Consider the following 18149-nt stretch of genomic DNA (forward strand, 5'->3'; position numbering starts at 1 on the left):
TGAAACATTCCTCCTTGCTCAATTTAAAACTTGCCAGTCATACCAAATAAAGCTCCAATTGACAACTGACACATTTCTGGCTGCCAGGCTCCTGCTGCTGCAGAGAGGAGGCCTTGACTGCCAGGCAGAGGAACCTGAGAGCTAAGGCTGGGTTTGGTTTGGCAGTCCGGCTTGGCTGTTTCCCTCCTGAGATGCTGTTCGATTCCGTGGACAAATGGTTTGAAGTGTGCATAAATTCCAACAAAAGAACTTGCAGAATATGAGAATCCTGCGGTTTCCAGGCAGCACAAACCCATGCAGCAAGTGTTCATTGCCTTTCTTTTTGTTAGTTAACACATTTTGTAGCAGACTTGTTTTCCATTCAACAGAACTGTTTCTGAGGGTAAGCACATCAAACGTGGTGATCTCTGAGGTCAAATATTGTGATAGTTGCCCAGGCTGAGTTTCTGGATTTTATTTCTTCTACAGTGGGCTTTGACCCAGAGCGTTACAGCTACTTGCTGGGAACCTGAGCTCCTTCCTTAGGTGGATCCAGCTGGAGAGCTGCGCTCCTGCTCTGTATCAAATGCAGCAGATCACCGCGTCGCTGTCTGAAGCGTACGAGTGTGCTCCGTGGAAATAAGTGTGTGGAAGCGTGCTGCGTTGGACTTGCCTTGTTAGATTTGCAGTGAGATTTAGTGTCCGTTGTGCTGCAAATGTCAAGCGCGTTGCACATCCCAAAGCTGAATCCTGTGATTTATCCAGGTGCAACCCTGCCACGAAGTTGTGGAGCATCATCCAAATCCTAAAAGCCAGGGCTGCACCTGAATAAATAGCGGAACTTAGTTATGTTTTTAAACTGATGTTTTTGTAGTGGGGAAAGTGCGAGTGCTTAAAATGTTTGTAGAGGTTAAAAAAAAATAACTTTTTTTGGAACTGTGCAGTTAAAAATGGACATTGATGTGCCATTTCCTTGCAGTTATCTTTCAACTTAGTAAAAATGCTGAGAACGCTCTGTCAAGGTTTGCTAACCAAGGTTGCTTTATCTGCTTATGTTTCTTCTGAGTAGTAGTGTTTGGATCTGGTAGTGGCAACAAAGCCAATTGGGCAGAGCTGGAGGAACTGGAAACGCGTTGTCTCCTTGTCTCTAAACTAGTAGCGTGGCTGAGAGCGGGGCGTGGAGGAAGCTGGTGAAAGCAGTCAGGACAAAAGGTGTCCTAATGCCACAGCTCGGCGCCCTTGTTGGGAAAAGTGACATGGGAGCTAGAGGCTGGGTCAGGGAGCGGGTTGATTCTTGAGTGTGCTGCAAGGAGGGAGGGAGTTGTTGTTCAGGGGTGAAAGAAAACAGGCGTTCTGGATCCTAGAAATCCTCTTTACTGTCACTGAGAGAGGCAAAGAGATGCTGTGCTTGAGCTGCAAGAGAAATTTCAAGTGTCATAGGTAGGACAAGTAAAGGCTGGAGAGTGCATTTATGTAGGGGTGATGCTTGCTGAAATAGGCAAGGGCAGTAAGTCCTGTTTTTTTCTTGGTCATGGCTAGTGTGTAATTCTTGGTTGAAACCAGCCTCAACTAGTGTTACGAGATGGGTTTGTGCCTGGAGTCTGTTGGGCTTATTTTCAAAGCATCTGGTTTTGAGTATTGCCAGAAAAAAAACAGTAGCAGGATTGATGTGGCTTTGTTCTGTCCCTCTGGAATGATTTCTGCGCTGGATTAACTCCTCCAGACCTATTTGCTTCTCAGCTGGTACCTGCTGGAGACGTCAGGTGGGTGGGGGAATGATTTGTTTCTTTGATCAAGACGGAAAGGCTGAGGGAGAAAATAGAGAATTCCACTGTCAGGTTATTAATTCAGCCATCGTCTAAAGTATCTTACTTCATTTCTGATCAGGATTTCTCTATTTCAGCCTAATCCAAAACCCATATGCGTGGTCCCTGATTGAAACTCAGAGCAGTGAATTATAGCATCACTGATGCCAAGTCATGAACGAGAAGACTTTACATTGCAGCTAAAAACTTGAACGTGCAGGGCATGGCAAACCTCTGCTCCAGTGGCTGTGCTGGGCAGAAAACACAAACAATTCTTGCTGGTGATCTGGCTGCGAGGGAAGAGGTCCCATCTGCCAGCAGCAGCTCTGTTTCTGGGGACAGGCGCACACAGGACTTCACAGTTACAAAGAGGGGGTTGCTGTAATCTAAATAGCCCGTGAGAGTGTGTGTCCGGGAGTAGCTGAGCTGCTGTTTGAAGCTGTTAAATACCAGAGGGTTGATAACACTGGGCCAGAGGACAGACGGCACACCTGCCATCCAGGCCCAAGCAATTTCAGCTTTCAGAGGCAGCAAAGAGATCAAATGGGCCTGCAACGTCCTCATGTCCTTGCTTTGCTAAGAGCCCTTGGACCGTTTCTGGTGGGTCTAAGCTTGCCTTTCAGTTGTCTTGATGTGAATCTGGGGAAGTTTCATTCCATTTAGGCAGAATAATGATTATCTGAGTCTCCCCAGCCTGCTCAGGTGTCAATGCTTGTCTCTTTGCTGCTGATATTACAGTCTGAATACAGTTTGTTCATTTTATTTTTGCTTCTCAGGCACAGGAGAACAGCACCGGAGTCGGCAGCAGCAACAATTCCTGTAAGAAAAAGGCCAAATATGTCAGCCTGTATACCAAGGAAGGGCAAGACAGGCTGGCCGTCCTGATCCCCGGCCGTCACGCCTGCGAGTGCCTGGGCCAGAAGCACAAGCTCATCAACAACTGCTTGGTTTGCGGGCGCATTGTCTGTGAGCAGGAGGGCTCCGGACCCTGCTTGTTTTGTGGCTCGCTGGTTAGTAATGAGGTGTTTTGTTTTTTTATTTGCCGTGCTGGAATGCAGCGGGGTTTGCTCAGGGTTTGGAAATGGCGTGGGGCTGAATTAGCCTCTCTGCTCAGATCAAAGCTCCCTTAGCAAAGTGCTCGAAAATCTGAAGCTGTGCAGGAAAGAACCTGTACCATCTCCTTCCAGGGGAAGAAGAACCGTTGTGGTTTTAAGTCACTTTTGTGTTGGTTTTATGATGTGCGGCTTCAGAGAGCGGAGAGGTTGCCCTTATAATTTGCATCGCTTTGAAGCTTGCCTGATTTATGGCTGTCTCCTGTGCAGCAGTGCCCAAAATGCATGTGAGACTTCAGCCGCTTCCTGGGCGCAGCCATGGTAGGCTTGTAAGGGAGAGAAGACATGGCCAGGGTAACGTGCTGTTTCCTTCAGCACTTGTGCTGTGTGCGTCATTTGGGATGTCTCTTGTGTCCTGTATTGTGAGAAAGGGGGCAAGGTAGTGACTACAGGCTCAGTAAGGTTAATTTCAGCAGAGAGGAAATGTTGGTTGGATGAAGAAAACATTAGAAATCAGATTTGTTGCTCTTTTCAAAGATCTGTTTAACTCCTAGCGGTCAACCAAGAGAAAGGACCCATGAGTTAAGCATTGTTTATCTGTTCAGGGAAGCTCAGAGTGCATTTCTTGTCCTTTGAGAGACCCCGGCGGTATGTCTGTCCACAGAACCAATTAAAGGCAGGCTGTACAGATTTCAGGGATTGTTTGTAGTAAAGAGCAAGCTTTCAGGATTCTGCCCACGTAGATGATGCAGAAGGAGGAAAGGCATGGGCTACATTGGCCACCTTAAACAGCTTTCTTTGAACAGTTGCCCCAAGCTCTGATGCTGGTCATGCATGCAATGTCCTTCCTAGCCTTCTTTGTTGTTGTTTTTTCCCCTTAGGTATGCACTAAAGAAGAGCAGGACATTCTTCAGCGGGACTCAAACAAGAGCCAGAAGCTGCTGAAGAAGCTCATGGCAGGTTAGTAGCAAGCTGTAAAGTAATAAATCCAATCCCTTGTGCAGCAGCAGGAGCCCTGCTGTGCTTCGCTCTGCTACTTGTCCGACTTGCCTTGATGTGAAGGAACGAGCGTCTGTGTCGTGGTGTATAAGGTGTTTAGATCTGTTCACCTGAGTTATAAAGAATTGCCAGCAAAATCTAAGGGAAATATTTTCTTGTGGGCTGGCACCTTAATGTTTCTCGGGGACATAAATTGCCAGGACAGGCTGTGAGCTGTGTTTGCTTCAGGCTTCACTGAGCCACTTGCCTCCATTGCTGCCTGGTGTACAACGGTAGCGGGGATGTTGGCTCGTTGTATCCGCTCGACAGCATCTCTGGACTTCAGCGGAGGCGATAAGTGCAAGTGTCAGATGGCAGCGTGTAATGTCCTTACCCAGAGGCCCCGAGGCTGCTTGTTAGGCATTCCTGAATCAATCATATGAACTGGATCGCTGCAGCAGTCCTTGAAAATTAGGATAAGTCCCATGTGGAATGTGTGCTGTGGAAGATGAAGTGCTGCTATCTGATTTGCTGGGTCTAGAGAGGTGTTGGTTAATATTTTCTAATGGCTTTTCTCATCTAACACTTATCTTGGGAGCTAAAAATAAGAACAGAGTAAAGGAAAGCAAAAGGAAATAATACCCAGTCTCCCAGTGAAGACCTGTGCGTTACGGGGATGTTTGTCTGAGTTTAGTTGAAATATAGCCAAGGTCACGGTGTTCTTGGTTGAAAAATAAACTTTGCTGAGGAGCTGGGGAAGTATTTACTTTGTGTCTCGGTGTCAATTTCTGAATAGAGCTGCAGGAGGTCCTGTAAGTCCTCGGGAATAATAGCTGGTCAGTCGGTCTGTTTATAATCTTCCTGTAGAGATCCTGTTGTACTTCAGGATCCCACTTTGTTACATATTTTATTGGCCTTCACTTCTGCTCTGCTGGATCTTGCTTTGTTAACGTTATCTGTGTAGGTGAAGGCTGAAATGTGGATAGCTGTTTGGCTCAGGAGTGGAAAAATGGGGATTGGTGGAGATAGGGGAATACAGGCCTTTTTGTTTCCCTGAAATAAAGGCGTTGCGCTGCGTGTTGCTTCTGTGAAATACGTTGGCTTGTTCCATTGTGGCTGTGAGGCAGACCTTCTCTCCTTTTGTTTGTTTGGTTGGGTTTTGGCTCCTTGCCAGAAATGGTAAGAAATAAGAGGTCATTGCTGGGAATATATTTCTTCCTCTAACAATAGCTGGTCTCAAAAACCTGCTGAGGTGTATTGGGGGAGGATTTCATTTGTGAGAAGCTCATACAGCAGCAGATGCAAGGCTTGCTCTGTGCGCAACTAGCGTTTGGCAGCGATCTATTGTGGCCAAGAGTCTCTTTGTAGCAGTAACAATGCTTAGGAGGTAATTTGGCCTGCGGTTGACAATGGGCAAAGTTTGCATTGACCAAATTGTTAGGGAAAGGCTAACAGAGACTCAAATGCTAAGATTTTCTCTCTAAACACTGCCTTGACATTGTCACTAGCATTTAAGTGCTTTCTCCTCTTTGGAGGAAGGAGTCTGTGAAAAGGGGCTAGAGGGAAAATCAAAACCTGGTTTAGAAAGGTGCCGATCCCAGTGCCTCTTTTTGCTCCTTGAATGGCATTTGTTTTAGGGGGCATTTCTGCAGCCAGCCCCACCAAGACCAGGCTTTAAACAACTATCCCGTCCCTGAATATTGAATTGTGATTTATTTTTTCTCTCAGGTGCTGAAAGTTCAGGGAATTTGGATGCCATAAGCAAAGACTTACTGCCTCGGCAAGAAGCTAGACTCAAAGCAGGCCTGGAGATGGCTGTGAAACACAAAGACAAGTTGTTGGAATTTGACAGGACAAGGTAAGGTACTAGCTGTGACTATAGTGAAATAAACTATCTGGCAGGCAAAGCTGCCTCTAACAGAAATGTTGTGGAGTTCCTTCCGTAATATAAAACCTGGGCAGTAGCTACCAACACCTTAACGTTGGACTTTGGTGTTCACGTTCACTGAAACAAGAGTGAGCCCCTGAAATGTGTCCTGTTTGGATGTCCTTGCTTTGTGTCCCTGACAGTCCAGCTCTCTGGAGAGAGCAGGAGGGAGCAGGTAGAAGGGAAGCTTTGGGGCAGGCAGCGCTGCATGCCTGTCCTGCTGTGCTGATCTGCCATCGCATTTGTTTCTTGCCAGTGTGCGTCGAACCCAGGTCATTGACGATGAATCGGATTATTTTGCTACGGACTCCAACCAGTGGCTCTCCAAGCAAGAAAGGGAGGCCCTCCAGAAGAGAGAGCAGGAGCTGCGGGAGCTGCGCCATGCCTCCCGGCTTGCCAAAAAAATCACTATCGACTTTGCTGGTAGACAGATCCTGGAGGAGGACAGCGGTATGGCTGAATACCACAGCAAGTGAGTGAGAACTGGCAGCACAAAGGCATGCCTCAGAGCAGGGAGGTGAAAATCATTACAGATGGTGGTCTGGCTGAATCCAGACGAGCAAGTGTAAGGAAAGCTGAACAAGCCATTCTCTTGAAGGGCACCTCTCATGCTAGGATGCCCTCCTCCATCCTTTTCTTTTCCGGGGTCTCTTTGGCTTGCAACATATCTCTTCCAGCACAGGTCTGCTGAGATGCCCACCTGTGTGAGACTTGCACAGAGCTGGCATTGTTAAAAATAAAGCTGCTCTGGAAAGAGATGTTGCAGGACTATCTCACCAGAACCAAGTAGTCACATCTTCCAACCAGGCCGAGTTTCTGTGATAGATAAGACTGGCTGTTCAAATTAAGCAAGGAAATTGTCTAGTTAGGGGAGGTGGTAAAAAAAAAAAAAAAAAAAAAGAGAGAGAGAGAGAAATAAATGCCTTGGGTCAGAATTGTTTGCTCAGGGAGGAGGGAGATGTTGCCAGAGGGAAGCAGGATATTCTCATGCCTCTTGTTTGTGTTTGTAGACTGGATGAAACCATTGAAGCCATTAACTGCGGCACACTGAGCAAGCCAGCCGGGAGCCCAGAAACAAAGATGACTCCGAGTTCTGGTGTTTTAGTGAATCCCCATCTTCTTCAGCCTGCTCCTTTGGTCAGTATGGGATGAATGTTTTACACCAGAGAGCTGGCTAATCTGGGGGGAGCTGAGTTTAAGAATTGTGAATTCTAGCATGTCTGTAGTAGCTCCTCGTTCCTCCCCTGTCTCAGAGATCCTCATTAGCCATCTGAGTTGGAGATAGAGTAGGGCACTGGCAAACCTCTGTTCCCAGCCCTTGAGAGGTTTGGTTTATCTGGGTTTTAGTCTCCTGCCTCCTCTTCAGGAGTTTGGAAGAATTCCTAAGGCAGTGTCACTTTGCAGCTCTATTAATGAAGCCTTTTCTGCCAGATTTCCAGTTCTCAGTGGGCATAATCTCTAGCCTCTAATTCCAGTTCAATCATGACATGATGGGTATGTGCTAAGCATTTTGGAAATTGGATGATTACCAGTTTTGGGTGTTGTCAGCAGTGATTATGCTTTTTTGTATCTTCCTATGAATACTTTGAGACACCAGCATGCAGTTTTTTTCTTTAAATCCATCGTTTAGCTGCAATGAATAGAAAGGAAGAGCCACGCAGTGGATTCACTACCTTGCTTTTCCTTCTGCCAAAGTATGGCGTGTAAGTGCGGCATCCTGCTTGTTAGGAAGAAAGAATGATCCCCATGAGAATATTAACGCTGTCCTTAAGGGAAGGGAAACTTCAAATAGTATTTGCACTTGATATATGTACGTTGGTACTAGAGAGGTACTAACCTTTTTCTTGTTTATTTTGAACACTGAAGTGGGTGGACCAAACTGGTTTGCTCCCACACAGGAAAGCCATCCGGTCCATGGACGCTGGAGATGAACTTGGCTCAGAGCGGAACAGGTTGCGGATTCAGGATCGAGAGTTACAGGAGATCTCAGATGACGGCTGGTGCCTCAGCATGCACCAGCCTTGGGCGTCCTTGCTCACAAGAGGAATCAAAAGGTAAAGGGGTAGCACAAACCATGGCTTACTCTGACCAGCTCTTGTTTCACATCTTGCAAGATGTGAAGTTCCTCGGAGGACCTTTGCAGACTCGCTTTGTACAATGGCTGTACAGAGCTGGTTTTTGCCAGCTGTTAATCCACCTAGGCTTACCTAGCACTCGAAACATTCCTTTTCTTGAGAGGAAAACAACTGTGAGGGATGTGTAAAATGGGAAGCTGTGCTTCTTATCCAGCGTACTGGTGGTTGGAGAAAACAGATTCACCAGCTTTTCATGAAAGTAGCTAAGCTGGAAGGTACAAGCTTCTTATAGAGGGTAAATTTAGAGAGAGGCTGAGGTTTCTGCAGTATAGTCAGGGCATACCTTTCTGTGACTTGAAAGGTAAATAAGATGAAAATGTTCTTTTGGTCTTTTTGTCCATCATAAATAAGCTGATAGTGGCACCGGCTTTTGTTATAGACAACAATCAAAAAACAAACACCCCACATCTTGCCATCACCTTTCCCCTCTGGCCTAGGAATCAGATTCCAACGAGAAGCTCCTTCAACCTGGGGCATCTCTGGCATGTTAACTCGCCTTTCCTGCCATTAATGTAGAACAAGGATTCTTCTTTAGTCTTTATTCTCCTTTCCTTCAAAGAATGTTTCATGTTAGAGAGCAAAGCTTTTTCACTTCCCCAGCTAAAGATGCCAAAAATCTTAGCTGCATCGAGGTGGGCTGGGGATGCTGTCAGCTGCTCTGATACAGCCGCAGCATTGATGTCGAGTGCCCATGCTGGGATCCCTGAGAGCCGCTGCTAACGACTGCTTCATACGGATGTGTGGTCCTTTATTAGTCCCTAGACTGCATGCTCACTGTGCGTAACTTTTGGAGCTTGAAGGCAAATTGTATGAGCAGATTGTCCTGCTCGCATCCGACATACTGTTGTATTTGCAGGGGATTGATGTCCCTTCTTGCTGTTACTCTAAAGGAATGAGGACATGCTCTGCTTGTGGCGTTATTTCTTGCCCCTCTCAGCTTTTCTCTGTAGTGCTGACGAGTTGCTTGAGGTTTATATAGTGAGGACAATGCTTAGCAACAGGAATTACATAGCGAAACTATAGGTTGAAAATCTGTCCGTGTGGGATTTCTGTTGAAATTTAAGTCCTAAATTCTCCTTTGTTCTCTAGGGTGGAGGGCAGGACCTGGTACACATCTCATAGAGGGCGGTTATGGATTGCAGCTACTGCTAAAAGACCTTCCCCTCAGGAGATCTCTGAACTGGAGACCACCTACAGAATGCTGCTCCGGAAAGGTGAACTTCTCTCCTTGGATCTTTGTATTATTTGGTACATTGAGCCACGTAATGAGCAGTGTCAGAAAGCCCTCTCTGCTGAGCAGTTATTGCTGCTTCACTTTTTAACCTTCTGTTCTTGAAATTCTCTTCATCCTTTCTGCATTTCATCAGCTGAATGGGTACGGAAGCAGACTTTAGCTCGTCCTTAGACTGGTCAGATACTCCAAGCACAAACACTGACAAATTGCACCTGACTTCTGTGGTAACTTATGACAGCAAAGGACTTTATTTTATTCTGGGCTCACGCAATAAGATACTGAGTGTGTGCTTGTGTGTGCGTGAAGTGGCTTGTGCTTCAGTCTGTTCACAGTGATGTTAAAGGCTTTTCATGTGTTCTGACCTTGCGGGAATCAGGATGGAAAAGCTGCAGGTTACCGTGGTGTTATTCTCTCACATGGGTAGGTGAATGCGGGTGGCTGCACTGCACACTTGTTTGTGCAGTGTTCCTGCACATCGCCCAACTTAAAGTCATGCAGCATGATTGTCTGCTCCCTCGTCAGAGCAAGGAGCTTTTCTTGCACTACGTCTTCCTTTCTCAGAAGCGAAGCAGAGAAGGTTGTGTATGTCATTCTTTCTCCCAGCCCTCATCCTGTCATGGTGAGGATCCTGAGCTTCATTCTGTTCTTGACCCTTCCTCCTCATTTGCTTCGATGTGCAAGTTTACTTAGTGAAACCTCTTGCTGTGCTTGGAAGCAAATGAGTGCTTTGGTTGTGGGTCTGTGTGGATGTTTGGCTGTTGCTGTCTGTGGGCTGCTGGGGCGGATTGATCCCTTAAGATCCCCCTGAGCTATCAGACTGAGACTGGTAAAATGGAGCATCTAAGCTTGAGAGCAGGGCACGCTGATGAAAACCCCCAGCCCTGCACATGCCAGGCTCAGGATGTGTGAGGAGGGCTGTGCACACCCTTTAACTTTATCAGCACGTGTGGCTTATGACAGAGCCCTAGTGCTAGGCTGTCCTGCGCGGTGTGCTCTTTCTCCTCCAAAAATGGAAAAAAGAACTACGGAGTGTTAAAATTGCTTTGTTTTCTTGTGCTTCAGAAAGTACAAGTGCATGGAGGGAGGGAAGGGCGCCTGGGGATTGGAAGGACCCCAGCTGTGTGTGTAGGGATGTGGAGCCCTTAAAAGATGTTTCTTTTGATGCAGATGTGGAATTTCCAAGCGATTATCCCTCGGGGTGCCTCCTAGGCTGTGTGGACATAACTGATTGTTTATCACAAGAGCAATTTAATGAGCAGGTAAGTACAGCAAATAGACCTTTACAAGCCTGCATTAGCAGCAAACTTTTAAAGTGGTATGACTTGCTTCTGTGAGATGCTCTAGAGAAGGCGGTGAATAAAAATCTTAAAGCGCGATGAGAGAAGATGCTGCTACCATGCGGTCCCGTGTGGCTAGCCAGCGGCTGTGCAAGGTAATGTGTTTGAGCAGCGCTGGAAGGGCGCGGTGGGCTAATAAAGACTCAGTCTCCGGCCAGCCTCTCTGGCAGCGAGACGGTTGCGTTGGAACTAGTGTCTCACGTGCTGTGATGCTCTTTTCAATAAGGACTTGTAGCTGTTCAATTAAACCAACGCTAGCTTGAGAGACCATGCTGCAGTGGCTCTTGACAGCTGTTGCTTCCCTTGCTGCACAGACAGATGTGCCCCGGAATGCTGTGGCTGTGAGGAACTGTGGAAAACGGGCATGCGTTAATGTATTTCTGGTTTTCATCCTCGTTTGGCAAATTCAGGGAGCTTACATCTCACGTGGATGTGACTTCTTCTAAAGCACCTATTGTTTCTCTTAAATAAACTTCATGGGATCCTGACAGGAAGAATGGCTCAAAGTTTTGCCTAGCCATACTGGATAACTATACTGATCTTCCCATCTTGGGGAGGACTCTGCACTAGGAAGGGTCAAGTACCTGTCTGGCTGGTTTTGGAGGACAGCGAACCACTCCCTGAGTGCGGCCAGCAGAGACTGCAGGTATTACAGTGATTTGTCGACCTCCTGAGCCCCTAGGTGCAGCGAAGGGGGGAAGCTGGAGAATACAGTGGGTCAAGACACCCAAGGGAGTCAAGGGAGGCTTAAGTGCGGCTTCTGCTGAATGAAGCAGGTGATTTGATGACCAGGGACACAGGTACGGTTGAGGCTTCAGCAACGAGGTCTCCCCGAGATCTTGTCCCTAGCGGCAAGGTTCAAGGAGAACAGCAGCTACCTGTAGTGCAGGGGTGTTGAGTTAGGAATGTCTCGAAATCTCAGCCTGTACAGGTCTGTGGGTGCTGATGTTGCGCATCCAAAATTGCTGAGAGAGTTGGCAGATGTTTTTGAGGCCACTCTTATCTTTGAAAGGTTGTGGAGATCAGAAGAGGACCCCAATACCTGGAGAAAGGTGAATATTACATCCATGTTTAGAAGGGGCAAGAGGGATGATCCCGGGCACTTCAGGCCTGCCAACTTCACTTTGGTCCTTTGAAATTGCTAGAGCTCTTGTAACGGCTCCTGGAAGCCATTTTGGAGAACACGAGAGAGACTGGGAATAGCCAGCGTTGATTTACCTAGGGTAAGTCGTGCTTCATTAATCTGGCTGCCTTCTATGATCAAACGGTTAGAGCAGTGAATGTCTTCTACTCTGTATTTAGCAAGGCTTTCTGTCGGATCCCCTGCAACGTGCATGTATCCGAGATGAGCCATTATAGCCTGGGGCGGTGGACTGCCAGGGTTAAAAACTGGCTGGGCCATTCAGCTCCAAGTGTGGTGGTGGCTGGCTTGTAACCTCCCTGGAGGCAAGCTGCAGGTGGTGTTCCTCGGGTTTTTTTTCCTCAAACCTCCTGTTTAATGGATTTAGCAGTGGCCTGGAGGGCAAGGTGGAGTTCTGGAACTAGCAGCATCCTGGGCTGCATCAGCAGCAGGATTACGGCCATCAGAAGTGATTAGTCCCTGGTGCTCAGCATCATTTAAACCACACCTGGATTGCTGTGGTTACAAAGCAGGCTGATAAACTGAAGTGAGTCCAGTGGAGGCTTCCGAGGTGGTCAGGGGCTGGAGCACGCGCCCTGAGAGGATGGGCTGAGGAAGAAGACTTTGTAGAGACCTTCCACTGCCTACCAGGAACTTACAGAGGGACAGAGCCAGGCTCTTTTCTGATGTATGTTGCAGGAGGATGAGGGCAGAGGTTGTAAATTGGAAGATGAGGTTTCAGTGTGACTTAAGACAACATATTTCTCTGTGAGAGCAGGCCTTGCCCAGAGAGGTTGTGCAGTCTCCACCCTTGGAGGTTTCCAAGACCTGGCAGGACAAAGCCTTGAGAGACCTCGCTTGAATTCAGTGTTGACCTTGCTTTGATCAGGAGGTCCAGAGGCCTCCTGGAGTCTGAGTGTTCTGTGATGCTGTGACTTGCCTCCATAGCCCAAATCTGGAGTAACTGCTTTCCTCAGGGCGCATTTTATTAACTTACAAAGCCTGTGCTTAGTACCATGCACAGCAGGGCTGTTCTCGATACTGCATCGTGTCTGTTCATTCCGCTGCCCCTTGTACAGCTCAGGTTTGGTCTGGTGGGAGTCACCAGACACCGACACGTAGGGCTAGGTAGTGAACGAGACTGGCTTTTGAGAAAGAATAAATGGATTATTTGGGCCAGAGAAGGAGAACGCACCAGGCTGGTGGGTGCCTCCTAGCCATGAAGAGTTGGAGAGGCATCAGAGGTTGGGGGCTGTTTCTCGTGAAGTGCTTTTCTGGCCTTCCCATAACCCCTGAGGTTTTGTCAAGCAGAAGTTACGAGAGATGCCTGGAAACTACAGATAAAGAGAATATTTCTGATGAGGCTGCCTCTCTGTTCATCCAGGGGCAGTTTTCTCAGGAAGGGGGAGAGGTTAGAGTACGAGCAGCAGAGGGAGCATTGGGACTGGATTACAACAATCTGCACGTATTTGGCCTTTGTATGGGAGCAAACCTTGGCAGAGAGAAGAGGAAAGGACACTGGGGTCAGTATAAGATTTTTTTCCCCCTGTATCTTGCACTATCAACCACCATTCCCCCTCTTCCTTTGTGTTTGTTCTTTAGGCATCGGTAAAATGGTAGCTACAACTTCTTAAAATCTTGAAATCGAGCTATAGGTAACTAGTCTTTAATCTTCCCACAGAGAAACCTCACAATAAATAATGTTCCCTATAAATTTCTCCCAGTTTGCTGACACAGTGTGGCTGCAGAGGTACTAGGAAAAGAGTAGCATATTCCAGGAGCGCTGTTATGAGGCCTACGGGCAACAGATTTTCTTCTCTCCTTGGTGCCACAAAGCCATGGCACATGCAGATTTATATCTCAACAGCTTTTTGCTGCTCCTATATTGCAAAATTTTTATAATTCCTAATTTGTTGTCTTATTTGGGTGCTTTCGTAAATCTTTTTCCCAGGCTCGCTATATGCAGTGTTCGTTTCTCTAGCTTGTAAGATTGAATTCAGAGATGTGAGCATCCTTCTGAAGTTGGTTTTTGAGAAAATGTGTGTGTTTTTGGAGTAGCATGAGCAGCAAGTGCATCTGAAAGAAGCTGAGATTAATTTAATTGCAAGTGCTAGCAAGATGAAAATGTGTGGAGCGCCAACTCAGAAATCCGAGTTGGATTTCGCTGGGAGCAGGAAATCCCTGTTGATCACACTGATGATTCAGCTGAGGTTCATCAGCAAGCAGCACCGAAGCCACTTGTCAGCAGCATAATCCAGCAATTTCTTGTGTACGAAGACTCCTCCGAGCTTCTGGGGGAGCAGGAAAGGAGAATGTTGTTGTTTTTTTTCCCCCCACTTACAGCATGCAAAAACATTGCCAATTTTCTCAAGACCCGCAGTATGTTAGCGGGTAAGTGACGTGGTGCCGCAGCAGGGACCTCTCGGAGATGAAGCCACAGCAGAGCTCTTTTCAAGCGCTGTGCTTAGACTCACACCTCTCCTCTTTGCCAACTTTTATGTGAAGCTTCTGCGTTTTCCAGAAGAAACCATTTCACAAGTACAGGGCAAACCACATTTGTGGATTATACCCACCAGCTGAAGATGAAATAGTTTCCTGTCGTGCTCATTGTCTGTTGATGGTGGCCCTGCCTTTTTCTGCAGCCGCGGGAGTTTGTTTTGACTCTTATGACCATTCTTTCCCATAAGCAAAGGAGACTCTTCCTGGGCCGTCCCTCCTGTGACTGTTGTTATTTCTCTGTCCTTTTGATGTTGTCATCCACTCCCTGTTTAGTACCATCTGCAGATTTAATTTCCTTGCTGTTTGCATCCTCTGTCAGGTTGTTAATGAAGATGTTAGTGGCACCCTGCTAGTATTTTTCTATCATTATCATCGTTTAATATTTTTCACACGTGTGCTCAAAAACCAAAATCAAGCAATGGTGCCTCTTTTCACAGAGCGCTGCGCTAACAGAGTCGGACCAAATCCCAGCCCCGAGAGCTTGCCTTATTATTAGGGACTGGTTGTTTATCCGCATTATTACTGGACACACACGTCTAGCCTCGTGTAACCCCTTTGGAGGGGTCTGCCCTGCAGCTCTCCCCTGTGCACAGTGTTTGAAGGCAGATTGACTTTGTTGAAGTGCTTTGCAGATCTGCAGGGCTGTGCGAAAAGTGATGACAGAACAAGATCTCGTATGCAGTAGCTGGCAGGGAGCAGAGGAAGATGTTTTCTGAGGAGAGATGTCCTTGTGATTAAAGTCAGCATCATTTCAAATGACATTGCCCTAATCCCAGTTGTGCTACTTACTGTGTGGACTAGTTAAATCAGTTCCTCTGGGTGTCTTTCCCACGTGTCAAATAAAGCACTGCTTCCCTGTCGGAGATTACATACACCTAATTTTGTAGCTCGAAGCTGTGCTCTGATCTTTGGGTAGAGGCTGCTCTCGGAGCCCAAGTTATTACCGAGTAGGAGAGTCCACCCAGGGTACTCGGGGCAGCTTGCTTTGTGCACAGGGGAGTGGAGCAAAAGCTGCTTTCTGATTCCAGCCCGCTGCTGAGGGCGGGTGGTTAGCTGGTGCCAGGAGATCCTCCGTGTGGCTCTTAAATCTCAGTATTTCCAGTGGAGCTTTAGACATCTCGCACCTCCTTGGAGTGCCTTCTGGACTCATTTCTGAACTCATTTCCTCCTATTAATGGCAGCCACCCAAAAAGCGTTGGTTCAGATCAGAATGATCCCTTTGTTACGCTTTTCGGCGCGAAAGGTGACCTGGAAACTTTTCCCCTGTCAAGATCTGAGCGTTAACGACCGCTTTTCCTTGCTGCGGGCTGACGTCACCGACACCTCGAGCAGAGCAAGGAGCTGCCTTTCTTTTCTTGCATTAGGTGTCGGTGACTTCAGCAGCGGTAACTGGGGAAACACGGGATGGTGCAGGCAGGGCTTGGCGAGAGTCTAAAGCAAGCACAGAACGATTTACGTTTATGCTGCTTTAACGTGCTCTGAAGTCCACGTTCATTTTGCTAATGACTTTGATCAGAGAGGCTGTGATTTTAACTGGAAAAAGAACATTTCCGTTGCTGCTATTTTAGTAGTTGATAGGTGTGTTTGGGCTTATTTTAAATGCAGGCACACACAGATACTGATACCTAGCGGTAGCTATAATCTTGGATTGAAATATCAGGTAATTATGTTTGACGGGTGTAAAGTGTTTATTTTTCATTCCGAGGTGATCGCTTAGTGTCCTAAATCTGCACAAGGGAACATGTCTAAGCTATTTTTGTGCCACGAGATTGCAACTATCATTTAAATAGGCTCTTTCTTACCCCCTCAGGAAATTTACATTTAATCTCTTGTCCTCCTCTTCCCTCCCCAATGAAAATAGCAGCAGAAAAATGAGACTTGGGCGACAAGTGTACAGGGCTCGATTTAATTTTTCCTATAGGAGTGAAGAAGGGAGGTAGAAATTTTCTGTATTTAGAATCCAGAAGGTGCCTTTTTAGATTATCTGCAGATAAAGGAACAATAGCAAGCTAGTAGTGTTTTCCCAAGAAATAGGTTAATGAGAGGGAGAAACGTGAATGCGTACACTGAAGTGTACTTTGGAGAACAGTATAAATATGTAGAGATTTAAGTATGACTTTTTACGAGGACCTTCTCCCTGACGTAAAGGCTTCCTAGCACGGGCTGCAAGCGAGACAAATGTTTTGTCTTGTAGTGGTCTGGCTGTCCGGCACGCGTTGGCAGGAAACACCTTTGCTCGCCCCTGCCAACGGGATGTTTGCCTTCTGGTTCCCGTGGCTTGGTTATCGCACCTCTGCCAATGCATGATTTTTAGCAGGGTATCAGGGTTTTGAGGACTAGATCAGATTGTTACAGAAGGAGAGATATCTAGGTGGCTGTTAATGATTGCAACCGACAGAAAGGCCTTTGAACTTTACAGGTCCCTGAGTTCTCCTAAGCTGAATTTGTCTCTCACGTGGAGCCTGATGCAAGATCCAGTGGTATTAGGCATTAGCCTGGCTTGCAGGGCCCTACAGGTGACGCGTATCTTTATTCAGTTTCTCACTGTACTTCCTCAAGGCATAAAGCACCTCTGGTTCTTGGTTATAGAAGCAGAGCAGAGTAGGCATGCAGCTGGTTTGGATTATAGATGGTAAGAGACGGGGGAGTTTTTCCGCATGTGAAGTGCTTTGGTTTTCATCAGAGGCTGTTCTAATGCTCCAGCTGCCTTGCATAAGCCAGCAGGTTTACTGAGGCCACTGCTCAGTCTGTTAAGATGAAGGAGAGATTGTCACTTGATGATGATTAATTTAGGAATGCATTAACATGCCAAAGAAATCGAATGATAGAGGCTAGCTTGCCCTCTCCTCTGGTTTCATAGACCCTAGGGAAAAAAACGAAGCCAAGGCTGAAGCATATGACTTAATTAATGATGACTGTGGACTTAGCCTCTGCTACCATTTTTAACAAACTAGTCAGTGATCTGGGAATTTTTTTCTTTCAGATGTGGTCACTGATACTTGCCTTCTTCTTGCTGTTTGGTTTTTATTAATCCTGAAACCAAGGATTAGATAAAATCGACCTCAAGCCTGGCTGCTGCTCAGGTGCCCTGCGCCCTGGCTTTCCAGTCGTAGTTCCGCTGGGCTGAGCCGTGACCATGCTTTAGGTGGTGACCCTAAATGGGTGGGGAGGGCGCTGGCAGCTACAAAATACAGCCGCTGCCGTAAGCCTGCGAGGGCTCGAGGACTACGCTTGCTTCAGCTTTCATCCGCATGGCATCGATTTCCTAACCCCGAGCAGACCGGCCATTCAGATGCATATCCTGGTTCTGTCACACCTTCGACCGTGAGAAGCGGCGCAGCGTTGGTGTGAGTGAATCGATAGCACAGGCAGCCTGCCGCCGGCGTCGTGCCTCCTCGGGGGGTAGCAGCAAGGGGCACGGTGGGTTGCTGAAATAAAGCAGGGCAGGGATGTGGACGCTTTATCTGCGCAGAGCTGTGTTCACCAAAGTTAGATTTTTTTCAAAGTTCAAATAATCTTCCTCACCTGCTGAGCTTGGCTGTGCTGGTCTTCCATAAATCAGAGTTTCAAAGCGAGGGGTAAGGATTTTATGAAGCTGATTGAAAATGCCTGGCTGCATCTAGCAGGGTGCAGGCGCTCTGAGTGGCTTGAGCAGAAGCAGGTGCCCTGGTTTCCCCTCACTCCCCGCCCCCCCTTTTGCCTCTTTCCTCCTTATTGCCGTGGTTTCGTCTGACAGCGTGAGCAGTGGGGCTGCATTGCAGCTGAGGTTAGCCCTGCCTCCATGGTCCCTTGGCACAGGAGGATGAAATGGTTCTTTCAGCTGAGCCTATTACACTACTGAATATTTTTCCAAGTCCACCCAGTTTCCCCCGATGGTCGTCAGGCACTCTATAAATGTCTCAGGCCATTCTTGCGCTGCTCGTAGGTTTACCACGGGCGGGTGCTCTCTCGGGCTGAGATTTGAGCCGCAGAAGGGTGTTGGTGGCTCTGGGTCCTGTGTCGCGTGCTGGCTCTGGGAGAGCAGAGGGGATGCGACATGCCCTGCCTTTGCTGGCACTGTTGGGTTCCCCGGGTCTCCCTGAG

The 18149-nt window shown here is 47.4% G+C and overlaps 1 protein-coding gene across 3 annotated transcripts in view; it reads left to right on the top strand.

Annotated features, from left to right (window-relative positions):
* TRIP4 (thyroid hormone receptor interactor 4) overlaps positions 1-18149 on the top strand; it is a 32349-nt gene that overhangs the window by 1690 nt on the left and 12510 nt on the right. For all 3 annotated transcript variants that reach the window (XM_080607392.1, XM_080607393.1, XM_080607394.1), the window contains exons 4-11: positions 2561-2794; positions 3718-3796; positions 5543-5672; positions 5998-6213; positions 6752-6878; positions 7608-7795; positions 8966-9090; positions 10278-10369. In XM_080607392.1, coding sequence (XP_080463518.1) covers positions 2561-2794; positions 3718-3796; positions 5543-5672; positions 5998-6213; positions 6752-6878; positions 7608-7795; positions 8966-9090; positions 10278-10369 — 1191 coding nt within the window. The remainder of the gene's footprint in view (positions 1-2560; positions 2795-3717; positions 3797-5542; positions 5673-5997; positions 6214-6751; positions 6879-7607; positions 7796-8965; positions 9091-10277; positions 10370-18149) is intronic.

Source organism: Anser brachyrhynchus (genome assembly GCF_964034855.1).
Source record: "Anser brachyrhynchus genome assembly, chromosome: 11".
NCBI classification, from domain to species: Eukaryota; Metazoa; Chordata; class Aves; order Anseriformes; family Anatidae; genus Anser; species Anser brachyrhynchus.